The 25,984-nt window shown below is 40.9% G+C and overlaps 1 protein-coding gene and 1 long non-coding RNA gene across 3 annotated transcripts; one reads left to right on the forward strand and one right to left on the reverse strand.

The window, feature by feature from the left end:
- The first annotated feature begins 290 nt into the window (after positions 1-290).
- On the forward strand, positions 291-24,854 carry TUBGCP6 (tubulin gamma complex component 6). Of its 2 annotated transcripts, XM_062018231.1 has the most exons (27): positions 291-373; positions 1,022-1,829; positions 3,339-3,502; positions 5,131-5,341; positions 5,834-6,007; positions 7,002-7,123; positions 7,420-7,495; positions 8,089-8,198; positions 10,041-10,132; positions 10,230-10,369; positions 12,043-12,192; positions 12,895-12,976; positions 13,055-13,143; positions 13,328-13,443; positions 14,113-14,251; positions 14,350-14,466; positions 14,717-16,031; positions 16,448-16,503; positions 16,758-16,950; positions 17,506-17,674; positions 18,964-19,105; positions 20,164-20,358; positions 20,664-20,796; positions 21,032-21,245; positions 22,286-22,485; positions 23,266-23,428; positions 24,208-24,292. In XM_062018231.1, the coding sequence occupies exons 2-26, from the start codon at positions 1,083-1,085 to the stop codon at positions 23,415-23,417; spliced, it is 5,298 nt and encodes a 1,765-aa protein (XP_061874215.1). In that variant the 5' UTR covers positions 291-373; positions 1,022-1,082; the 3' UTR covers positions 23,418-23,428; positions 24,208-24,292. The 2 variants fall into 2 exon arrangements, with proteins under 2 accessions (XP_061874215.1, XP_061874223.1); XM_062018239.1 differs by lacking the exon at positions 23,266-23,428 and having other exon boundaries at positions 24,208-24,854.
- LOC133628800 (uncharacterized) lies at positions 16,704-25,263 on the reverse strand. Its single transcript, XR_009820848.1, has 4 exons — positions 24,474-25,263; positions 22,264-22,504; positions 19,431-21,192; positions 16,704-16,767 (listed from the first exon to the last, which is right to left on the reverse strand). It is a non-coding gene; the product is annotated as an uncharacterized LOC133628800 (long non-coding RNA).
- Between the last annotated feature and the right edge of the window lie 721 nt (positions 25,264-25,984).

Raw genomic sequence — 25,984 nt, forward strand, 5'->3', positions numbered from 1 at the left:
CTGTTACTGGAATGAGATGCACGCACAGTCAGCAGCTTGCAACGCGCCGTTCTGGAGCTCGGGACGCGCTGCAAGCGCAGGGTCTTGCTCTCCCTTCAGTGTGGGTTCGTCCGCGGCCTGACGCGGGCGGCAGTTCCGTGTCTCAGGAGCGTCACCTGCCCCTGCCCGAGTGGCGTTTCGTGCGTGGGCCTTTCCCCGCTCGCCGTGCCTGTGGGCGCGGGCCGCTTCGAGCTCCCGCCGCCGCGGCGCGGCCGGGCGCACTCGTGTGACGTCAGCGGCGGTGCGCGCGGCCGGCGCTGAGGGGCAGAGGCGGCGGCGGGTCCCGCGCCTGCCCGCTCGCCCGCCCCGGGAGCCGCTGCCGGAGCCGCCGCAGGTAGGGCAGCGGCGGAGAGAGTGGCGGCGGGGCGGGTGTGTGCGGGTGCGGCAGCCGATGCGGTCGGCGCGCCCTGGCCGGGGCTAGGGGAGGAGGCTGGCGCGCGTTGCTCGGGGGGACGGGGCTGGGCCCAGCTTGATCCTCGGGGTGAGCCCCCGCCGGGAGGTCCGCCGGGGCTTGCTCCAGAGCCGCCCCGGGGATGGCCGGAGTCGTGCAGGTGGCTCTGTGCTGCCCGGCACTATTGGCACCCACATCTTCTTGCCCACATCTCGTCACCCGCTCTTTACCCGGCCCGCGGCTTCTGCTGAGGGCACAGTGCGGGTTGTGGGGAGGTGGTGGATGTCTCCTGAGGAAAGCTAGAGTGGTAAAGCTTTTGGAGGTGCTCCCACGTGAATGTTAGATCAGGACAGTCTTTTCTGTTCTATTTCAGTCTGCTGAACAAAATCAGACGTCCAGAATTAGGCTCGTACCACCATCACTTTGCTTGTGATCAAAGTCACAGTGTTATTTTTATAGCTCATGTCCTAAATATGTGCCAGGTCAGTTTTCTTCACTCTCATTTTAGACCCTGTCAGTTTAAGATAAAGCATGCTCATGAATTTGTTGTATGTATCACAAGTGTTTCTTCCTTTTCCCGATTTTTTTCAGATCTTTGCATGAAACCAGAGACCCAGGCTGTAACTGCTGTAGCCCGACAATTGGGTTTGAAATGGAGAGCATTACGCAGTTGTTCAATGATTTGTGTGAAGCACACTTGGCAGGTTTGCCATGGAAGGTCCACCTGGGCAGGCAGAAGATCAGCAAGAGAAGGGCTAAGCAAAATCTGAAGAGGGTTGCTTACAATGCCCTGTTCACGAACCTTTTTCAAGATGAGGCTCGTAAGCTGCAATCAAACGTTTCCAGGCTTCCAGTGAAAAACAAAATTTTGATGGTGTCTTTCAATTTGCGAGTTGGCGGCCTCGGTGCTCAGGCAGATAGGCTGGAGGAACTTGTGGAGGAACTGGAAACAGCTGAATGCTTACCCTTTACTGAAGTTAACTCTGTCTTGGATCTCTTAGTACAGCTTGCTGGAACAGGTCCTCCTCAGCTTGTACCACAAAAAAAGGACTATTTTCTGAACAACAAATACGTTGGGAGAAATGTCAAATATCAGGGTTATGATTATTACGACGTAAGCGTGTTTGAAGCTGATATACAGTCCCTGATAACAAACGAAGAGTGTCAGCTCAATGACACAATTCAAAAGACGCTTCAGATAATGGAGGCTGCCCCTGGCACTGGACTCCCTGCTATAGGGTTGTTCTCACAGAACTATCCTGCTGGTGACAGGTTTGAGAAAGAAACACGGGTCTCGCTCTTCGGTGCCCTTGTTCATAGCCGTACATATGATATGGACATCAAATTGGATTTGCCACCGGTGCCTGACAATGCAGATTTGTCTGGACTTGCTATTAAAGTATGGTATCATTTGTTTTGGACTTAAGAGTGTATGCATGCTTTCCGTGTGCCACTTTGAAACTGCAGTTTAAAATAGAGGTAGTTGTTTCTTGTGTAATCAAAGCATACTACAGTCTCGGAATTAAACATGGAGCAGGGATCCTTTTCTTTGCTGAGAACAGCTTTGTGGATACAGAGATGGATGATAACAGAAACCTTGCTCTTGTCCTATAACTGTGTAAAAACCCATCATGTGGCTATAGGCTTTATGGAGTTAAGCCATCAGCTATATGTGTGCCTTCCTCACCCTAGTAAACTTTTACTTGCGTATTTTTGCGTATATTTGCTTTGCATATTGAACTACTTTGTGTTGCTGCTTATTTTTTCCTGTTCAGCTTGACTGTATAAGTGTTCCTGTCTGAATGTATGTTTTGCTCCTCAGACTACCTTATGGAACTTGTATTTTCTTCTTAACTTATGTATCTTAAAACATTGTTTTTTTCAGTTAGAGTATGCCATAGAACCTCCTAGTTCACACTGTACCTTTACCTTTTTGATGTGTAGAGTTTCTTCTGTACCTTTCCCCTCCTTGTGCTGTCCCTTCTGTTTATTTTTTGCTATGTTTTATTTGCATAGGGATACTAGATAAACTTGTTGGGGTATGGTTTTTTTTGTTCTGTCCATTTTTACTGTGTATAGGTAAGGTTTTCTTCTGTACTTTTAATCTTCGTTTTATTCCCTCTACCTAACATATGGATAGCTCTTCCAATTCCCTTCACTTGAGATCTTAATTGAAACTTGAAGGCAGGCACATTAAGAAAGAAAACCCTTGTGCTGTTCAGTGTGCATACATGGATGTAAGTTGTAACATGGGGAAGGCAAAACCTTTTTGAGTAAATGCTGTAGTCTTTCCATGAGACAGGAAAATATGTGATTTCTTGAAGAAAATACTGCTTGTTGTGTGGATGTGATTGTCTCTTACTAAAACTGAATACTGTGGTGCACATACAGCCCCTGTTGAGTGGGAGTCGAGGATGTGGCATATCAGCTGTTTGGACACCTGCAAGCTTCCTGCATATGAGTAGTCATAAGGGACCAAACTGCTAGTCATAGATAACAAAATGTTTACAAATTGGGAGAATTAGGGCCTGGATCATTTTTTCAAATAAAATGTAGAGCAGTAGGATTTTATTAGTGTTACATACTGTTGAAAAGCCAGACTTCAGATTCTCAGTTTGTAGGGCTATATGCTTGCCAAAAGAGTAAGTTTCAAGTTTTAACAGCAGCAAACTTAGTATGTTATTTTGATAGTGTTTGTTTTATGTATAGACATTAGTACTCAGGAAGACTTACCAAATGAGGAGTGCTTACAGGAAAAACTTAAAATACATGTAAAAGGAGGGTAGATGACACAGGTTCAGCCATGTGGAGTGGCTTGATCAGGAATGACAGCAGAGTGTCATCCTCATTAGTGTATGTTTTTTCAGTAGAATGTTTTTATGTATAACATTTGAACTCTTTCTGACAGGTTCCCCAAAGTATAGACCAGTCAGAAGATGAGGGATTCCAGTCGGCATCCAATCTGACTCCTGATTCTCAGTCAGAGCCAAGCATGACTCCAGACATAGACTTGTGGGATGCGGTGCTTACCTATGGACCCAGCAAACGAAGATGTTGGGAAAGAATTGGGTAGTAAGTGTCTGATGTTACTGGCAAACCTACTGTGCATACTATGTAAATGTATGAAGGTGCATTTCACCTTAGTTCCAACTTCAATATACCGCACTAATGATTGAGAATTGTTGTGCAGTTGCAACAAACTGCATTAGATTCTAGCTGTTTCATAGGAAGAGAGAAAACAAATTCATCTTTGTCAAAAATACTGAAGGGGTTGTGAGGACACTTGCCATTAGTGTGAAATCAGCATTTTTCTAACTGATACGATTTCTTGCACACGAAGCAATTTATCTCAGTCTAAAATTATTCCATATTTTCTGTTTAAAAAAAAAGAAAGTGGTAGTTGTAGAGCACTAGAATAATTAAACCTGTATTTGCCAGTTTTGTACAGAATTGCATTGCATTTACCTGTCTGTAACCAAACCAGCAATTATTATAACAGGTCTCTTGATGGTGTAGTTAGACTTCTAGTTCTTTTGGCTGCTGAGTAGAAGATACATCTCCATAGAGAAGGCCCTGTATAGCCCTGATAAACCTTTCTAGCTTCCCTAAAATGGAAGGGGAAAGAAAAGGCAGGTATGGCAAGTATCTTCCTTACATTCCTGATGGATAGTAATTGCCCGATTCTTGGAGAAACTTTGTTTTCTGTAATTTTAAGAAACAATCTAGTAATATCTAAATGGTGGATGTCAGGAGTTGGGACATCACTTTTTTCTGTTGTATCCAAGTGACAGGACAGGGGGTAATGGGATGAAGCTGGAACACAAAAAGTTCCATTTAACATAAGGAAAAACTATTTCACTGTGAGGGTGAGGGAGCCCTGGCACAGGCTGGTCGTGCTGTCTCCTTCTCTGGATGTTTTCAAAACCCACCTGGATGTGTTCCTGAGTGACCTGATCTAAGTGTACTTGCTTTGGCAGGGGGATCTCTAAAGGTGCCTTTCAACCCCTGCCATTCTTTGTGTCTGTTGCAGTGTTATACATCACTTTTTCAATGCTGAGCCTGAGAAGCTCAGAAACTCAGTTCTCTGATGTGATTTTTTTCAAAGCCACTGTAGCATGCTCTAGCTTTGTTCCTAGTACAAGACAGTTGTTACCATTTAGACAGTAAGGATCTTAGAGTCAAAAAGAGAGCATATGCCTTAGTGCTTTCAAGCTACTAGAACTCAGAAGTTTTGGAAGAACTGGAGGGAGAACTTGATTTGGAAGGAACTGGAATCTTCACTTAGAAGACCTAAAATGTGTTAATACAAGGCATTTTATTATTTTGAGCATATTGCTCTTTAACATACTTGAATATTAGTATTATGTGGACCCTGGAAATCTGATGTATATGGACCTCATTTTCCTAAGGTAAAAATCGCTTCAGGGAAGGCCACGAGAGAAGCTGGCAATTTTCTTGTCAAAGTTTCTGTCTGTAACCCAATGTTCAAATCCTCTATCTGTTTCTTCACTGTACTGAGTTTGGGCTGCGATTTCTTTGACTGAATATGCATTCCCTTGCAAAATGTGCCATATTACTATAGCTTTTTCTGTGGTCAATACTGACTGTGTGAAATTAGGAAATGCCCTTTTTTTCTGTAGGAGATGCATTTTTTTCTTTTCATAGAGTCACCTTGTAATGTTGTGTTTACTCTGGCACAGTCCGCCTGGTAAAAAAGAGGAACCGTATCTTACTGAAGCTGGGAGAGAAGCCTTTGACAAATTTTACAAACTTCGAGAAGGGGAATTGCAGCTGTTTAGTAATACTGTACTTCAGCTTCCACAGCTTGTGCTAGTGAAAGAACCTGAACTGGTTAAGGATGTCTTGAACGTCCTCATTGGTGTGGTGTCCACCACGTTTTCACTCAATCAGGTATGCGAGATTTTTAACTGCACTTCTTGGTCACGTCCATTTCTTTTGTTCTCTGTAGACGTTTCCTCTTCCATATGTTTGTGTCTTATGAGATCTTGCAGTTGTGGGTACTGTTAAGAGGTTGAGTGGGACCTAACAGTATTGCAATAATGGTGGTGTTGCAATAGGCTGAGTATCTGTAGTCCTGTAAGTGAAAACAGGTATATGAATGCTTGAGAGTAGATGTGTAAATAGTTTTGTAGATTGGATTTGCTTTAAGGAATTAGATAGACTCTTATTCTGTATATCTGAAAACACGATTCACACTGCTGAAATTTTGCTGCCATTTAATACATTCATCACACTCTCCTGGCTAAATCATCTCAGTCACCAGAGTATCTAAACTGCAGTTTTGCTTGTCTTTTTTGTGTGTGTTTGCTATTTTAAATCAGAACACAGACACAAAAATATTTGAATCTGCTTTTGTTTTTTTTACCTCTCATATCCTTTCAGGCTGCTCAGACATTTGTGATAAAGGAGGGGGTATATGTATCTGGAACCTCACCAGAGACAATGCACAACCTGCTCTCTGAAGTTGCAGAGTATGGAACCTATTACACACGACTCAGTCATTTTTCTCTTCAGCCAGTTCTAGATTCTTCTTACAGCAAAGGACTTGTTTTTCAGGTAAAACAATTGTATTAAATCATCTAGTTCTAATGGGCCCATTATCTTAGATAGAGAAGGCAACTTTAATTTTGTGTAAAGCTGGAATTTCTGCACTCTGCAGAACTGCAAAGCACTTTAAGTGTAATGCTCATCCCAGGTCAGTACAGAGCAGTGTTTAAATCTCAGCTCTGTGTGCTTAGTGCTTTCTTGCACTGAAGCACATGGCAAAAGGTCTTCCTTACCTGAAGTGTGGTTTCTTTAGTCTGTTGTCTTGTTGGGGACTAAAGGAATAGTGCTTTTAGGTGTTTAAAATTAAAGTACAGTAAGTTCCTTAATATTTTATGTATATATATATTTAAACAATCAAACCAAAAATAGATACAACACTTAATATACTGCCTTAATTACTGTTTCTCAGTTCAGAATTAAGTGCATATTTTCTCTGTCAGTCCTCTGTATATTATGCTGAACTGTGCATACACTGTGTAATATCAGGTGATTTCATCTATTGCTAATGCATAGAATTAAGTTAGGATTGGTTATGAAAATGTATTCATTCTGAATATATGAATACAGCAATGTTAACAGAAGTTGTATGAGGTCTCTCCCCTTACCACATTAGAAATAGTTATAGGCAGGTTTTCTCCGGTGCCCAATTCAGGCATGAAAGTAAGGAAACAGGTTTTACTACGTTCATGTTATAGCTGTTAGAGGTCCACCTCAAGGGACAATTCAAAGAAGCCGAACCAAGATGCTTTATTATACTGTGTGGGAGCAGGCTCCCTGCATTGGGTGTATGGAGAGTGTAGAGGAGTCACCTGACTGCTTGGAATATCTGAAGTTGCATGGACTTCTACTTGCCCCTTACTTGGGTATACAAGTCCCTCTTACCTGCATGTGCAAATTATTTCAGTAAAAGGTTGGCTTTCTTGCTGGTGAGACTGATGAAAGACGTAGATTGACTATTAACAGCCTTAACAGTAAGACTTCAAATCTTTTCTTTTGATACTAGGCTTTCACAAGTGGGCTGAGAAAGTACCTTCAATATTACCGAGCCTGTGTTTTGTCAACACCTCCTACTTTAAGTCTTCTGACAATCAGCTTTCTCTTCAGAAAATTAGGTCGTCAGTTGAGGTAAGATAATATTAAACATGTAAGCTTTTCATAGCAGAAGAAATGCAGTCTGTCATTTCATACACGTTAAAAGAGACAGTATTGCTCCAGCATTCCTACAAAGTCTTTCAGTATTTTTCCTCTGACAGAAAGATTTCTTTATATCCAGAGGATTCTAGGGAAAACATGTAAGGTTTTCATATTCAGTTTCTTTATCCCTGATACCATTCAGCTGATGCAGTAGGGCTGTAGCAGAGTTCATCACTGTGACCTCAGAGGCTTGCAATTGTTACCTATGTTTTAATATTGTTTTTTAGGTATTTAGCTGAACTTTGTGGCATAGGAACAACAGCGCTGGGGATCAGTGGTGGAGCTGGTGCTTCATTTCCTACGGTGACAATTAATTTCATGGTTTTGTGTTTGGTTTGGGTTACAGTGTTAATATTCTTCAAACATTAGGTAGGATTTTTTCCTGTGTGACCTAATCTAGATGGACCCGCTTCTGCAGCGGGGTTGGACTAGATGATCTCTAAAGGTCTCATCCAACCCTTACCATTCTGTGATTCTGAAATATTTAGTGGTGGTCTCTCTGCTATCAAAGTTATGAACTTGGACCTCCAGTTAGAATGCCATGATCCTATCTCCAGATATTTTAGTATTTGGAATTTTGTCCTGCATTTTCAGTTCCTGTAAACAAAGGACCCAAAATAAGTCTTAGAGTGCATTTCATTTCATTCTAAAGGAGTTGTTTGCAGCAAGTTGAATGAATCCAACTCCAAGCGTACCTGTTTCCCTCCAGTGACTGTGAAGTGAGCTTGAGGTAACTGGCTCAGATAGAGTGATCTTAACTGCAGATAGCTAGAGGAAGTGAGGTGAATCCTGCCTTCTGTATCTAGTGAAGCATGCACAGCTATGTATTTATGAGTATTTTGTTGTTAAAGATTATGTGAACTTTGTTGCCTAATATTAGAATATTTGTTTTTTAGGGTGTTAAATTGCTTTCCTATCTGTACAAAGAGGCTCTCAACAACTGTAGCAACGAGCATTATCCAGTTCTTCTGTCTCTGTTGAAGACAAGCTGTGAACCATACACAAGGTATGTCCGTTATGTTCTCTGCATAATCGTGTGGAAGAGCAGTTATTAGTATTCTGATTAATAACTCTGCTAATTTAACAATGGCTTTTAATATTTTCATAGAAAATGTAAGATGTGACTCTACCTGTAAAATATGTAACAAAATCAATTCATGTGGCTGAATTCTTCTTTCCCTCTCTTCTCCAGCTCAATAACAACATAGAGGCTTTATGTGTGACTAGATTAGCAAATAAATGCATTTAAGTATGACATCTTTCTTGCTGCTGGCCCTGGCAATTCACACTGGAATATAAGACTTGGGAAAACTTCTATTTTTTTTCTTCCTATACCTGTATTAAAATCCTGAAACTGGCAACTAACAACTTTCTCTTGGTGTTGCACAGACTGGTGAAAAGACATTTCCACTGTCTTTTTCTTGTCAGCTTTTCAGCAAGCAAATTAGAAAAAAAAAAGATAAAATCTGTTGTTTATTAAGTAGAAGTGACTAACAATTGGAAGTACAAGTCTTGTTAAGCAACTCACATCAGTTTAGAAATTAAGTTTCTAAATGTCTGAAGAGATTCTATATTTTTTCAAATAGCTATTTATACATGTTATAGCTGTAGTCCATCATCAGTTTACAGGGATACTTCACAGATGTGATGATACTAGAAAGAAAAAAACAAAAAGCTGTCAAAATGCTCTAAATTTAAGGTTCCTCCCACACCACCCTTCTTGTTTTATTTCCCATCAACATTAAAATGTTAATTGGATTATTCTAATTTTGGGTTTATCAGAAGACTTGTGAAAATACCTTCACAGCTCCTGCCCTGCAATTTATAGAAGGTAGTCAGGTTTCTGAAATAACAAGAGCAGGATGTCATGGCATCACAAGGAACCTAAAAAATATGAAAGTATGCTTACTAGTACGTGATACTTACAGCATTGACTCCTACATTTGTTGCAGATCTCTATCAAAACATCAGTGATACATGATCAGGGCTGCAAATGGAAAGAGGCCTCCGTTATCTACAGGAAGTGTTATCTCATTCATTTATTAATCTGAAAGAAATTATAGCAACTGTTGCTCAAATAAATTGTAGATGCATCAGATTTAACACCTTAAAAGTTTGTAACTTTTTTGCTTAGAACCTTAAAATGGAATGGTACTTTCTGTGCTAAATGCTTCTTGTTTGTCACACTGAGTCAACATCTAGAAACAGTGTTAATGTTGCTACCAGTAAAAAAAAAGAAAAGATTAGCTGCAAGGTGCTCTGGAGACTTTTTATTTGTAGCTTCAGATAACTGTAATTTTTTCTTCTTCACTTTTTTTTTTCCACACAGAGAGAATATATAAAAACATGAATAACTATTCAAACCAGTGGCTCTAATTGTTGGATGTATAATAAAAACATCTCTAGGTCCAGGGAAAAAGTGCTTGGTGTTCCATCTTTGTTTCATACCTTTTCAGTTTCTCCCTGCTAAAGTTACCTCTCTTTAAAGTAAATCCTTCCTGCTTGTCTCTCCTTGTGCTTTTGATATGCTCCAAAGATTTCTAAAAAATGTTAACATATGTTTAGTAAACTAATATACAGAAATAAAGATTGTTTCAAATAAGGCAGTGTTCTTTCATCTTAACTAATTATTACTGAAATGTTCAATGTAAAGATAGTTTCTTTTAAGAAAAATGTAGAGATGCAGTCCTTTGTGTATCTTTAAATATCAGTGTGACAGTACTTAATTATTGGTTTTTGTCCTCCCTGTAGCTTGTGTGTTTTGATGTTTTAAAGAATATGCTTCTTGTTTGATTATAATAAAGTTGAGAAGATTGATTTTCAATATTGTACAACTATATTTTCTTAGGTTTATCTATGATTGGGTATACAGTGGTGTATTCAGAGACACTTATGGAGAATTTATGATCCAGGTGAATGAGGATTATCTTTGTTTCAGAGGTACAGTATGTATATGGGGCATTTCTAAGTTATGTAATTTGTGCTGTTAACGAAGTAATTTAAAATACATGCTTTCATCTTTTTGTTTGACATATAGATAAACATTATTGGACTCATGGTTACGTTTTGATTTCAAAAGAAGTAGAAGATTGTGTCCCTATATTTCTTAAACATATTGCTAATGACGTGTACATATGTGGGAAAACCATAAACTTGCTGAAATTGTGCTGTCCCAGGGTAAGTTTTGGTTTGGTTCCTTCCTATTACATTGAGAAAATCATGTCTCTTTAGAGCAAGTTTATAGGGTTTTAGCAAGTCCTCTCCTTTATTGAAAACTAGCATTGCATAAGTGGAATGTTGATTCATGAAAGGCAATTACTTACTCAGGTACCTGTGAGTGAGTCTACTCACTCACTCTACTCACTAACACCTTGCTGCAAGAAGTATAAATCTTCAACAGCATTCATCTTGTCTGATGCATGTGCCATATGTCTTTTTTTCCTTTGTACTGAAGACAGAAATGTTTCAGGCTTCCAAGCCAGTGCCTTCCATTTTTCACACGCCTCACACCATTGTTTTTTGGTTTTGCATACCTCACATACCAGGCTCAGTCCTGCATAACTCTCGTATTTCAGCTCTATCACTATATTTCCAAGAAGTGCTTAAATAGTTCTGTTTATTCATATTTTGGAGAACGACCCTTGTCCTTGATGAGGAAAACCTGTTAAACTACTTTCCCTCTTCTCTATGCATGTCTTAACCACAGAGGTGTGTGAAGTCTACAGGAACCTTTGCCCAAGTAACTAGTATTCTCTTTCTTCGTAAGATCAGAGCTTCTCAGTCTTGACAGAGCTGAGCATCTCACTATCAGATACTTGATATTAGATGTCAGACATAAGCCTAATATCTCAAGTGAAGTGACCCTCTGCTACTTCTCCTGAGTCTGCTTTGATAGCTGTTCTCAAACCATGACTCAGAGGTGCCAGTTGTAGTGGGCTTTTTGTAAAACAGTGTCAGACATAATTTCCTTTATAAATTACAGTGTTGTGGTCACTAACACAGTATCTTAAAAGAACATTCCCCCAGCATGTGAGGCACTGAGGTTCAGTTGTCTTCCATCTATCTGAGAGGGCCAGTCCCTTTCAGATAGATCCCTTTCCATGATAATGCTCTGAAGAGCTGGCTTAGGCTAACAGTCCCAGGAGCACAGCTCCGGGCATCCCATCTTCCAGCTTTTACCAGTAGACTGGGGGATGCAGTGTGACCACACTTGTTTGTTCTTGGTTTCTTAAAGCTCACTTAACTGTTTTCTGCACTGAATAGAACAGCTTCAGAGATTTAGGGATGTTGTGGTGGAGCAGAAAGACCTAAGATACTTGGCTTAGAGAACAGGTGATGTGCACTGGCCATACTTTTTTTCAGAGTTAGGTGTGTATGGAGCTTTCCCCTGGAGATGTGTGATAATTGTGTTCCAGACAGTTCCTTTGAAGTGGGGTTCAGTGGGGAATACAAGTGAACAAAACCTACCTTGTGTAAGAAGAGATGCATTCAGTGCTGTGTTACTCAGGCTCAGTTAATTTGGATATTCAGAAAAACAAAATGTTAGGCATTTAGAACATGACCACTATAAATGTATGGTTTAGGTTCCTACCCAATTCAGTGGGAAGGAGGAGACCCAGATAACTTGACCTGTGATGTAAGTTCTGGAACATTATACCTCTATCTCCTGCTTTGAGTGGTGTAAATGCTAAAACTGATGATGCTAGTACGCATTTTAGATCCTGTGTGGAGGCTTTTTCCAGTATTTTGAAGCATTGCTAAGTTAAAAAAAAATATATAATGAGAGTTCATAATCTTAACATTTTACCATTTAAAAAATGTATTGAAAAGGAAACATCTCTTTTTTTCAGCATTATATATGTTGGTCAGATATACCTGTTCCCCGGATTTCAGTCATTTTTTCACTTGAGGAGCTGAAAGAAATAGAGAGAGATTGTGCAGTGTATGTTGGTCGGATGGAAAGGATTGCCAGATACAGTTCCATAAGCAAGGAGGAAAAGGTAAATCATCAAAAGAAAAAAGACCTTTATTCTTGGGATTTTTATGGGTTTTTTTAATGCTAACTTCTAATTTTTGTATTGATGGTCAGAATTTTTTCATCAGTCTGTTGTTGTTTGAATTGCTATTGCAGCAAATAAGCCAAATACCTTAAACATATAGGTAGTGTGTTGTCATGTGTTGGCATTTTCATATATTAAATGAAGTTTAGACTTACATCTTAGTTCTTTGCAGCAGCAGATTTGCCCTCCTACTGGAAGGTACTGAAAAGATCGTTAGATTCCAATGTAACAAGTGTGGCAAGCTAATTAGTGACCAAGTAAGACTGTAATTTGTATAGCTAATTCTTTTTTCATTTCCTGTGCGACATGATCTAGGTGAACCTGCTTCTGCAGCGGGTTGGACTAGATGATCTCTAAAGGTCCCTTTCATTCTAGCATTCTATGATTCTATGATTTCTGTATTTCAGATGCCATCAATGTAGTGTATATGTTGTATGAATACAGTTTGCCTTAGGATCTGGAGTATCAACTTTCAGTATTGCAGGCTTTCAGTTCAATCAATTGTTTTATTCTTATTTCTATACTGTAATCATGGATTAATAGCCATTATAAAGTGTGCATCTGTCTTTGCAACTGTGTACTTTCAAGTCTAAAATAATAGAAAAATATAATGCCACCTATATTTTGGGTTTTTTCTTTTAGGATTTGCGCGTCGAAATAGCCAAACAAGAATTAATTGTGCATGCTCGAGAAACTGCTAGCAAAGTACTACAAGCCATTAATGGTAAGTTGCCATGGTGTTTCAGCTCTTCTCTAGTGGGTTAGTTACTGTAAACTTCACAGTATCTTTATTTTAATCCAGATCGGCAAATGTCAGAACGAATGGCTTTGGATGCAAAGAAACGGGAGCAGTTTCAGAAGCTGAAAGAGCAGTTTGCAAAAGACCAAGAGGTATTTCTCTGTGTGTTTCTAAAAGCCAGCTGTGTTTCTTAGGTGAATAGTTGAAAGAGTATCTCAATTTGTTGTGCTGAAATGGAATGAACAGCTGGTGGGGTACAAATAAGAACTTTTTGCAGGTGTGTGTGTTACAGCCGGTATTGAGAGCAGCTTTTTGAAATGTTCAATGTTTCTGCAGCGTCGCCTTGCGATCAAGCAAGAGGAGATTGATGATGATTTCAGCTATGCCCGAGAGCTCCGAGAGAGAGAAAAAAGACTGAAAGCTTTAGAAGAACAACTTGAAAAAAAGGCAAGGTAAATGCACCCGAATAGTCTCCCAAAGCTTAGGTGCTCCCAAGCCATCATAAGGGCCTCAGGAAAAGTGATTGTGTGTTAAAATGTGTGGTACTAGCAGTTCCCAGACAGTGCTCTAAAAGGGTAGTATTTGCAGTTCAAAGATGGATGTAAGGATTTTTGGTAATCTATGAGTAATTTTGTGATTTAGTAATGGTTAATAGCCCAAAAATCAGGGAGCCACCAATCTGCACCAACCCTATTCAGTCTGGGTTTTGTTATGATCGGAATTGCAGGAAGAAAATTAACTGTGTCTTACAATTAAAAGCTGATCCCACAGAAAAAATGGTCACATGTATGTCAAAGCAGAAGTAAAAAGCAGACAGAGGAGTTTGATAATTATTTGAATTGCTCTTGTGCATCTTGTTCTGTTTTACTTTCTTCTTTTATATCTAAAGATACTTAAGCTAAACAAATGATCTACCAAGAATAGTTACAGAAATACATATTGACCAAGACTACAGTTCTGTTTTCCCCATCTGTTTATTCTCTGTGATTGAAGCCTCTGGCGTGTACTTTAAGAAGTTGCTTCTCAGTTCTGAAGTGCTAAAAGGTCTTATTCTTTAGAAGGGAAGATGAGAATCAACATGTGAGTATCTGTAACTTAGCTTTATTTTTACCTTCCTTTAGGCAGGAATTGATTGACCATTATAGCAAACTCTCTGATGATGCAGCCCGTAGGGAGCAAAGAGCGTTGTGGAAAATCCAGCGACACAAGTTGGAAACAGCTCGTCTTAAGTTTCTGTTAGAAGATCAGAAACGAATTGAGGTATCTTCTGAAAAGGCTTAAGAAATGTAATTCAGAAGATTTGGTATTTTGTACTTAAAGACTTTGCTTTTTTGTTTTGTTTTGTTTTTTAATTATAGGAAATGCTTGAAAAGCTTCCAGATGGAAACTACAGGAGAAAATTAGATATTATTCCTTATAAACAGTGCCAGTTGGCTCTAGATAAAGACCCTGTTGTGAAAGATCCACATTCACAGGTGAGTGTATTTTCTTACATAAACTCCAGGCTGCTCTTCCAAGTTTCCCTCAAGGGAGTTCATTTCATGGTTCATTTCAATTCAGTAAACACAAGGTTTACTGTAACAGCAGGGTGAGTAGTGTCACATTATTTGTAGTACATTGGAGAAACTGGAAGGTTTAAATCTTAAATGTAATAAAGTGGCACCCTAATAAGTAGCTCGATTATGTGACTAGCCATACAGTATAGTAGTTGTTTTTTTTTTTAAGGTGTCTTCTGTGAAACCTCTGCATTCTGATGAGAAAGGTGGAAGGAGAGAATCTGAGCCTGCACTGGAAGATGCTGCTTCTGCTGCCAAAGCACTGCCTGTGGCAGAGACAACAAATAGTAATGCTGACCAGCCTTTTCAGCCCAAAGCAGCAGGATCTGAAAGCAGTCCTCAAAATTCAGAGAAAGCAAGCAGTCCTCTATTCAGTGCTGATTCCTTGCCTGAATCCAATGTGAATATAGAAGATTTCTTACCAAAGCCACAAGATGAGCAGCCGGTTGCCGTTAGTGTACAAGGATCTTCGTTAGATGAGGCATTCCGGAATATTAACTCGGATCTTTCTGAGACTTCTCAAGTATGTGAAGATCAGCCTGTCTCGAGGGGAGCACTGGAAGGAGGAGACAACGCACCATTGCATCAGCAAAACGAGTATGATTTTAATACAGTTCTCAGACCATCTGCAGCTTGGCAGGGACACGTTAGAGTTGGAGAAAGTGTATTTGATGTGGAGTCCAGAAGGCCTCGGTGGAGCGTTCATGGACATGCATCTGATGCCAGCATTAGAGTGGGAGAGTACGTACCTCATGTGGACACTTACCAACCACAGCCAAGCCCTTACGGGCATTCTTCAGACTCTCATATAGGAATCAGCAGCTATACTTCTGAGGTTGAACGTAGCCGACCCCGGTGGAATATCCATGGGCACGTATCTGAAGCTCACATTAAAATTGGGGAATACACTTCAGAGGTGGAGCCCACGAGGCCTCGGTGGAACATCCACGGCCACGCTTCGGAAGCCAACATCCGGATTGGAGAGTATGTGTCAAACGTGGCTCCTGCAAGGCCTCGGTGGAACATCCACGGTCACGCGTCTGATGCCAACATCAAGGTTGGTGAAAACGTGTCAGAGGTGGCCTCAGCCAGACCCCGCTGGAACATCCACGGGCACGCTTCGCAGGCACACATCGCCATCGGAGAACTGGTCTCAGATGCAGAGCCTGGGAAACCTCGTTGGAGCCCGTTTGGTCACGCGTCCCAGTCAAGCATCCAACTAGGGGAGTGGGCCCCAGCTACAGAAGATGATCCAATACCTCATCGTAGAACCATTTCAGGCCCTTCGTCTGACTCCACAGTTCAGACGCTTCTGTACAGTGAAGAATTATCGCCTGCCGAAGGGAGCAGAAAGGAGGCAAAACTGTCACAAGTTAAGGAACAGACTTTATCCCAGTCACAGTCACCTGATGGTGTCCCAGTCTTTCCTGATGCTAATACTAAAGATGACAAAAAAGAAAATATAATGGGAGAGAAAGAAGAAGGTAAAACAAAATTAAGTTTATTCAGGCAACATTTCTTTAAGGGCTCATGAAAGTAACTGTTAATATTTATGTTCAAAATGGGTACTTAATACCTAATTTCTTGCATGACTCTTAGGACTCTTGAGCTTAGAATTCAGAGAAAAGAATTTGAACGTAGCCTTGCCTCCTATATACAAGAAAAAGAGCATAAAAAATTCCCAGTGTGAAACTTTGTGAAGCAAGGACCTTGTGTGACCTCTGTAGAGAACACACATGAAGCTGCCTGGGTGGGACTGTGGGGAGGGACTGTTATTGGAGTGGCTGTTTCTCTGATTGTAGAGAAACTTTAAAAAACTTTACGAGCAGGTCAAAGTATGAGTGAAGTATTATAAAGCAGATCTAAGTAAAGGCTGTCTTTAATTTATTTGTTCCTGCAGGAGTTGCCAGTGCAGTCAACAAAGACCTTTGTGCAGATTCCTCACAGAGCTTACAAGTAAGAAACATACTGGTTGTCCAAAAGGCTTCTTTGAGGGGTTAAACACGGGGCAGTTAAGGTAATAACTTTCTGTCCTAATCTAACAATCTCTGTAATACCATATTGGTTTTACATCTGAGAAGGGTACAGGTGAGTAAGCTCTTTAATTTTCACCTGGAACAACTAATCGATTACCTGTAAGAACACATTGAGTGTGAGTAGACAAAGCCAGCATCTCTCATAAAATTTGTCCTTTTGTTTGTTTGTTTTAGACAGAAGAACCTGAAAAAGCAATTGCACAAGATACTGTGCCTCAAGAAGTTTTATTTTCTGAAGCTAATGCTCCCAAGATGAAGGAGGAGGAAGGGAGAGAAGAAGATTCGTGGAAGAAAGAACAAGCTTATTTGAAAGCCTTATCAGATCAGTATTGTATTGAAAAATACCAAGATAGCTACGATTTGATGTGTGAGTAGAACTGTTGGAACACTAGGTCAGTAGAAGATGTGATAAACTTGAGCAAGAAAGCCGAGTGCCAGAAATAACACCTGAAATACTAATGTTGTGAACTGCTTTAGCCAAACAATTTTCTTCTGTGCACAAAGATGAGAAATACATTTGACACACGATTTTCTAACCCAGAGGGGTTTGTAAAGTTTGGTAGAAGCAGATTATCAAATTGATTAAATATCATAGAATTGTTTGGTTGGAAAAAAACCTTGAATATCATCAAGTCCAACCACTAACCTCACACTGCCAAGCCCACCACTAAACCGTGTCCTTCAGCACCTCATCTACACAGCTTTTAAATATCTCCATGGCTGGTGACTCCAGCAGCTCCCTGGGCAGCCCATTCCAGTGCTTAATAATCCTCTAGGGGAGGATTTTTTTCCTAATCTCCAGTCCAAACCTTCCCTGGCACAACTTGAGGCCATTTCCTCTTGTCCTCTCACTTGTTACTTGGGAGAAGAGATGAGCCCTCCCCAGTATAACTTAAAATGTGTGTATGTGTTTTTAATTTAGCAGAACTGCCAGTTTCTCATCTCCTGCACCACGTTATCCCAAGGTCATACACTTTTCCTGTGGATCCAATGGTACAGTCAGCGACAGATGAAACAGCTGTACAGCTGAGTGAGCTCTTATCTCTGCCAGTGCTGATGAAACGTTCTATTACTGCTCCACTTGTATCTCAGTGAGTATTTGTTAGAAATACTGAACTGATAATTTAGCAATCAGTGCTGTGCTCTTTAGTAGCACTTTTTTTGAGACAAGGGTTGCACGTAGATCTGTTCTCATAAATTTTCTCTTTGCTCCCAAAAGTGGTTCAGTAAATAGTCCATTTACTAACTAAAAAGTTCAAATTCACATTATAAATAGTAACATAAACTCAAAATGTATGTGTAAATTAAAAATTTGAAGTACAAGGGCTTGGAGAGAAGTGTTTGCTCTTGTGGACTCGTGGGTTGTGCAACAGTTGTTGTACTGCCATTGGTTTCCTAATTCGTTTAAAAAGAGGGTGTATTAATTAGAATATTTGTGCTAGTTTTTATTTGGTAGATGAAAGATAAGGGAAAAAAAAGAATCTTTTGATTATGTGAAAGCTCATGCATATTAATCAGGATATATTTTATGTTTCTGTGGGAACTCTGGCTTCAAAGCTGTTCTGAAGTTTCATAGAAGGTGTTCTTGCTACTATTGAAATATATAGGGAATCAGATGTATGTTGGACCATTTTCTTAGGATATCTAGTGGAATTTGAAGGAAAGGTTTTGTTACTATGTACAAGATTAGCTTGTTATGAAAACAGTTCCAGATGTGTTGAAATGCCTCCTGTTTTGGAATCTACTTCCTTGTAAGTTTGGATTTCTATTTACTAACTGAGTATACTATACTCAGAATTTGGTGCAATGTAGAAAGATGCAGTTACCTAACTTAGCATTAAACACCCATATGGGCTACCAGAACAATCTGCAAACAGGTTCATGTGTTCTGCAAAGCAGAGAGCCTGAGTTGCACACTGGCAGCATAAGCCTGTCCCTGGGATGCAAGTTAAATTATGTAAAGCTAGCTTGAATATCTACACTATACTGCAAACTATAGGATAGACCTGCCCCAATATCTAGTGTCAGAGCTTTACCAATTGAGATATTCTTCTCAGGGATTCAGTAATCTTTCTTAATCTGTTCATGTAACTGACAGACAGAAGGCTGTTGATAAAATGTTGCTCCAGGCTCAGCAGCATGTTCTAAAGACAGAACATGTAGCCAGTCTTAAAATACTTCTTTATTGCTGTTCAAAACCCAGTTAAGTAAAGCTGTAGGTGTCTTCTGGATGAAGATTTTTTTGTATCTTCTTTTTTTAGGCTTATGTGAATATCATTCTGTCTTGGATAGCAGAATTAAGTACTGGAGCATTAGTCTGATGTAGCCACAGCTGAGTGTTAAGCAAGAATAATACCTTTTCTGTGTTTTTATTCTTTAGTGTTTCTCTTGTGAACAAAGCAATAGTTGATTACTACTTTGTGGAACTGAACATAGAGAAGCACTTTGAAGCACTGAGACACTTTTTGTTAATGGAAGACGGAGAGTTTGCTCAGTCCCTGAGTGACTTGTTGTTTGAGAAGGTATTTGCTTTGTTGGCCTAAGCCTTTTCTTTGGTTTGTCTGCTTTAGCTTGACACCTGGATTAATTTGGATGGAAATGAGGGAATGATGTGAATGAGAATCCTGATGTGTGCTGGTTTTCCTCTTTTGTGCCACGTTGAGAAGTCTTAAGCAAGGAACTCTGTTCACGTTGTAAGAGCTGAGGCAAGAGAAAGTCTTTTGCTCAGAAGGGATGCCCATGCCCACAGCAGTCCCAAGGAAGAGAGCAGTATTTCCTACTGCTAATCCCAGCAATAGAGAGAGTACAAAGATTTGGCACACAGAGGAGAGTAATTTCAAACTTTACCAGATGAGCAGTCATAGAAGGTGATTTCGCTCTCCCCTGTGAAAGTTGCTGCACCCTTGCCCTCTCTCCTCCCCTCCGCTGGCAACAAGCCTGGAAGAGACTGTTGTCTGTTGCTGAAATCCAGTGGAAAGGCCTGCGTGGCAAAATAGCTACTCTTACCCCAAATACCCTGCAAAAGAGAGGAGTGTGCATCTGAAGAGTGTGCTGGGCCCTCTGATGAGACAACTATTTTCATTACTTACCCCTCTGTGGAGAAGATAGCAAGGTGGGAGGGATAGCCTGGGTTAATATAGCTGGTTGCCAGTGGAGGTACGTGGCTGTAAGTTAGTTAATGTATTTCTCTGGATCTAAGAATGCTTTAGGCTCAGTTAAAGAAAGACTTGGGGATTTAGACACAACAAATAGCTTTGCTTTTAAAGCTGTGAGGATGCTGAGTTCATGAGGCAGGCAGGTAGGAGTCAGGTGGAGAATGCCAGCCCTGTTGCTGGTTTTCTGCCTTGCTGAAGCCTAAAGGCTGTATTCCCTGCAGCAGGGATATGTAGCAGCTCCTCAGCCACAGCAGACTGCAGTCCAGCATATCCAAATAAGTCTGTTTATGTATCCCTATGGCAGAAGCAGAAACTTCCAATCAGAATGGTGGAGCAAGGCAGGATAATAATTCAGCTGTGTTCAGGAGCCAAGACTACTTATTAAAGCTCTGTAATTAGGATTTTGTTTATTTTTTTACTCCTAGCTTGGATCAGGACAAACACCTGGTGAATTGCTGAATCCACTGGTTCTTAATTCTATCCTAAATAAAGCATTACAGTACAGTCTTCATGGTGACACCCAGCTTGCTTCCAATCTTTCTTTTGCCCTCAAGTATCTTCCAGAAGTGTTCAAGCCCAATGCACCTGATGCTCTGAGTTGCTTAGAGCTAAGGTACAAGGTAAGAAAGCATGGAGAAAGGTACAGTACTGCAATTATACCTTGATTCTTATGTACAGTGGTAGAGTGAATATGTTCTTAGTAATGGAATACCTGTCAGAACTGAGTCAAAGAATTGTGTGATGGAAATTCCAGGATTTACTTGGCCTGGCCATTGCATTACGCTGTTAGAATACAGAGCTGAGTTTGCATGAGCCTGAAGTGCTTGTGTCATTGCTAGCAAAATTGTAGTGTCATCAAAAAACTGACAAGTTCTTGTCATTGCTAACAAAGATGTAGTGTCATCAGCAGTGTTGTTCCTTGTAGGTTGACTGGCCTCTGAACATTGTCATTACTGAGAGCTGCATGAATAAATACAACAAGATCTTCTCCTTTCTGCTTCAGCTGAAGCACATGGTGTGGACTCTGAAGGATGTTTGGTTTCACTTGAAGCGCACTGGTAAGGAGAAGGAGTTAAATAGAGAGCGACCCACTTGAAACGCTTTTAGCTTGTAGCACCCTCTGCTAGACAATTGCTTTTAAACACTCATGTTGATCTTCAAAAGCTTGTTTAAGAAACTCCCTTGGCATTTTAAACAGACTCCACTAACAGAAACCTTCTTTCCTTGAAAAATCCTGATTTCAGTCAGTCTCTGTGGGCGCTTATAATGATGTGTTTCTGGTTTTGTTCTCAGCTTTAGTGAGCCGGGCATCCAATTCTGTTCAGTTTCGACAGCTCCAGCTGTATAAACATGAAATGCAGCATTTTGTGAAAGTTATTCAAGGTTACATTGCTAATCAGATTCTTCATGTTACATGGTGTGAATTTGGAAACAAACTGTCTTCGGTAGGCAACCTGGAAGAAATTCACAGAACACATGCTGAATACCTCAACAAAGCAATCTTCAGGCAAGCTACTGTACTTACTTCAAATATTTAAGTTAATGGAGCAGCCAGCGTAGCCTCACCTGTTTGGGCAAAACTGACTTCTACCTGGCACGCTAAGGATTCTTTGCATATGAAAGCGTCCTTATGTAAGGGGAACAAATTTCATAGCATGTTATGAGGTCCATACAACAGCGTTTTTCCTTAGCTACTCATCCTCTTAATTCCCCAGACTCCTTGGAGTTGCCTCCAGCTCCTGCTCACCCTTGCCTCTGCCAGCTTCAAGTCCAGTCAGGACAGCTCTAACCCGAAGACTAAGGGCATGCTTGCCACAGTTGTTTTTCTTTCACCCCATTCTTTTCTTAGCTGTTGTAAATGAAGTTTCTTTTAAATGCTGTCTATGCCTTTAATATATGTGCACTGGCCAGGACTGGACTTTGAAGGACCAAATGTGACCTGATGCCTCTGTCCAGATTTATGAACAGTGCAAGAGACCATCTATCTTCTAGGATTCACAAGCTTCTAGCCTTTTTGTTACTGTAGATGGGGCAGAAGGCATGGTGTGAATAAGAGGAGAGGAGCTAGAGTTTATCTAGTTTCTTCTTAGAGTATACACCAGAATGTTAAGGTAGGGAGATGGAGAGATAAGAGATGATGAAATTATGAAGAAGAAATCTGTCCTTTCATGTCTGTCTTTTTCAGGTTTAATTAGAAAAAAACTTGCCTAAAGCTGCTGTTGGGATGCCAGATGATGGGAGGAACGGGGATTAAAGTTTAAGGAGACTTGGAGAATGATGATGTTTTTAAATGACACCTCTTTTGCAAATGCAGATGTCATTCTAGAAATCAGATGCACTGGTGCAAATAGTAGATTCTCGGCAGAGCAAGTGTTAGGTGTAGGCACCAGGTTTGAAACCACCATTGCAGCTGCCCGCACTCTCCTGGATGGCTTTTTAAGCAGTTATAAGGAAACCTAAAGGATTGTCATCCCTTTGTATTTTTATCCCTACAACCAGTACATTCCATCTGCTGCATTTCTAACCTTGTTGTTGTTATTCCGTTAGGGGTCTGTTAACAGAGAAGGCAGCCCCTGTGATGAACATCATACACAGCATCTTCAGCCTGATTTTGAAGTTCCGCAGCCAGCTGATCTCTCAGTCGTGGAGCTTCGATGCAGGGAAGCAAATGGCTGTGCATCCCAACTTTGGTCTGATGCAGCAGTCGTACAACACCTTCAAGTATTACTCCCACTTCTTATTCAAAGGTAAGAAACTGCATAAATTCTAGACAGATAGATGACAAAGTCAACTGGCAACTGAAAAAACAATGAAGAGGTTTTGGAAGGGAACGGTGGAAGTAGGAAGAGGTGTGGACTCAGTGTGCGACAGAAAATGTGCTTCCCCAATGAAAACTGCATCATTGTGGTTAAAACGGCCACACAAGGAATCTCACAGGTGTCCCAAAACTGACCATAAAGTGGTGCTAATTTGCAAAACAAGTACTTACTTTTTTTGATTTTCCTCTGGAATTGAGCTCTGGAACTTTTTATTGGCAGCAATGAGACATAGTTAGGGTGCACTTAGAGTAACTGTGGGTATATCTGTGTTAGTTGAGTATTGCCATGGTTATGAGATTTGAAAATTCGGATTCCCACGTTGGATAAAGCTCAGTGAGCCCGTAGCCCTAGTTGGAGCTCCAGTGCTCCAGGCAAGCGTTCTGCAACTGCACAGGTCATTTGCCAAATGTTCTTTCCTTTATCGTGATAACATTTGTCCTCCCTGTCAGCTTAGCCTGTAACATGAAGAAATGGCTATCTGTCTTTCCAGTTCTCTTTAAGATCTTGCTTGTGTTTTGAGTAAAAGTTAAATAATCCTTCCCCTGAGTATAGAGGGGGTTCACGGGGTTTGGGGTAGGGTTGTTTTTCCAGAAAATCCCTTCATTCCTGAAGGAAAGGCCAACTGTTTTCCTTACATCTGTTTTTCTAGAACAATTTCTAGTCAGACTATAATCTTCAAGAAATGAGCTGCCCTTTTTATTCTTTAAGGATATCCAAAAATGGTGTCAAAGGACCAAACCCAGATATTTCAGGATGAGTTAGAATGGCTGCTTCCAAATCCTACAGGAAGTCAGAACACCTCTGGGAACCACCTAAGCCCTTACTACGAGATCTATGGTTGCTTCATGGACAGAGATTAATAGACCATTCCGTAAGGAAATTTGCTGAGTGACCCAGTTCTTTCCACCCTCTTTATTAAGCACTACAAAGCACATGTGTGCTTGCTCATCTACACCTGTACCTTCAGTCACGCTCTCTCACAGTGGGCTGATCCAGAACCCATTGAAAGCCAATACAAAGTAGTCTGCACCTCTGTGGCTTTGGCTTGGGCCCTAACTTCTAACTATACACTTCCCCTTGTTCCTTGCATGTTACTGCTGCTTGCTGGTTCCCTTTGTACGAGTGTGCATGGGATGTTTCTGAGCTTAGGGAGCTGCTGTTGCCATTTTCCCTTTGTCGTTAGGGATACTCAGAGCAGCGAGTTTGTTCATTCATAGAGCTTGAGGGGTTTGTGTCTCAGGAATTTCTCTTTGGTTTTCTCTCTCAAGAGACTTTGCTCAAGAACACTTCAGCAGAGCTGCTTCTCTCACAGAGGGCAGCAGAGGACCTTCATGTGCTTCCTGGGCAGTTGAAAGGATGAGAACACAGAGTCTTATGTGGATGTGACTTGAGAAAGCATTTCCTTACTAGAATAAATACACTTTCACCTAGAACTGAACAGACACATAATGTGTCTTTTGCATCTTATTTGGAATCCTTTGCAATTCCAGAAAGACAGGGAACCTTTCTTATGCAAAAATACATAGTTGTTTCTGTTGTCTCCAGGTTTCTGCATTAGGTGCTTTTTTAACAATGAAAGTGCCCAGCTGCTGCCAAAGCTGATTTGGGAATATTCATCTTGGTTGAAACTCAATTTTCTTTTTCTTCCAGTGGTAACAAAGCTTGTAAACAGAGGCTACCAACCCCACCTGGAGGACTTTCTACTACGAATCAACTTTAATAACTACTACAAGGATAGCTGAAGTCTGTAGAGTAAGGATCACTGACAGCATGGTAAAACACAAACAGATAAACCTCAGCGCTTAGGATTACTAGAAGCTTATACAAATGCAGTGAAATAACCCACCATCTAAGAGCTTGAAGAGTACAATCACCACATACAGAGAATGAGGCTGCTTAAAACCCATCACACCTACCAGTTGAGCTGCTCAGAATTGATGTTGTCATCACTGCACAGCTGGAGGAGCCGAGTGCCTGGTCCTAACAGGGGAGAGAGTGCAAACTGTGTAGCTGGGAACGTGTAAATGTTGTATTTTCAGTGTTGTGCATTTCCTCCAATGTAAATACATATATATGAAATAAATTAACAGATGCTTTCTAAAACTGTCGAGAGACTGGTATGAGGTACAAGTGCCTGGACAGACACAAGTTCCTAGTTGATGTCTTTTATTTTCAAACTGATAGTAATTCTCAGTCTAAACACAGTAACTCAAGGCTCTCAGCGGAGGAGGGCACGATGAGGCCACCTTGCACTAAGCAGAACTTGCTAGGACAGGCACTGTTTGATTATTCAGGCACTGGGGAATTGTTGGGTCACTTGTGCCAAACTTAGTTTCCTTTCCCCTGATTAAAGCTGTATACCTTATTTTGTGGTGATTGTGTAAAACATCTAAATATTCCAGCTGCTGCATTCAACTGCAGGACCACATTTTCAGTTTCCTAATTAATAGCTTTCCTTTCCCTGTTTGTTCTTATTTTTCTTCTATAATGTAAAAAGAGACACTTGAACTTGTAACTTCATGGTATGAGAATGTTGTAGAGAGGCAATCTGCTTGGAAATACATTGATATTGAGATCATGGAGTCACAGGTGCTTAAAATGTGGATATATCCATCAGGGAGTCCAGCCATAGATTGTCTTGGCTGGGTCTTCAGACTCTTTCTTGCTGTTGCATCTTTCTCTAAGTCGAGTTGAGAAGCAGCAGAGTGAAAAATGCTCAAAAACCTAAAGGCTAAAAGAACTAAAACAACTGCTCTAAAGAGCAAAACCTCTTACAGCTAAAATCCCAGCTAAAGAAGAACTGTGTCTCCCTCTACCTGGGGACTTCTATACCCCAAACTTCTCTGACCTCCTTGGTGTGATGTTTAGCATGATTCAGCAGGAGAGCTGAGGAAGAGAGTCATGGATATTTAGCATTCACCTCTTTTAGCTTGTTACCATTTTCAGCAATGTTAATTTTAATATCACAGTTAATGAGGCAGAAGTCTCTCTCCAGGCACCATAGCCTTGCTGAAATTGTTTAGAAGCTGTTTGTCTGTTTGATCCCATGATTTGTAGCCAAAACAGGACCTTCCTCCCTCGGCTGCTTCTCATGCTGATGGCTCGGGCCTCAACCTCCCAGGTCTGTACAGGAGATAAGCGAGCACAGGCACTGTTAACTCTTTGTGGCCTCTGAGGAAAGAGCCTGCACAGCTACTTGGACTTAGCTGGCTGAGGAGGGAGATGCTGCCCAATGCCTGACTCCTGCCACTGCCCAGAACACCAACCCTTTGAGGTCCTTTTAATTTCGCTGTGCAGCTCATGCACCACATAGGCTGCTGCTCAGGGCTGGAAACCTGCTCAGCCACCAGCCAGGCCCAGGAGCCAGCACAGCTTTGCCATCATCAGCAAAAGCAATCTCTCAGTGTTTTAGATTCTCCACCTGAAA

The sequence above is a fragment of the Colius striatus genome, chromosome 1 (assembly GCF_028858725.1).
Source record: "Colius striatus isolate bColStr4 chromosome 1, bColStr4.1.hap1, whole genome shotgun sequence".
Taxonomy (NCBI): Eukaryota; Metazoa; Chordata; class Aves; order Coliiformes; family Coliidae; genus Colius; species Colius striatus.

Bases quoted from the DNA above. Each gene is read 5' to 3' on its own strand.
- TUBGCP6 (XM_062018231.1), top strand. From the start codon at position 1,083: ATGGAGAGCATTACGCAGTTGTTCAATGATTTGTGTGAAGCACACTTG. The intron at 12,977-13,054 runs GTAAGTTGCCAT...ATTTTAATCCAG, and splicing joins AGTACTACAAGCCATTAATG to ATCGGCAAATGTCAGAACGA. The intron at 17,675-18,963 runs GTGAGTATTTGT...TTTATTCTTTAG, and splicing joins ACTGCTCCACTTGTATCTCA to TGTTTCTCTTGTGAACAAAG.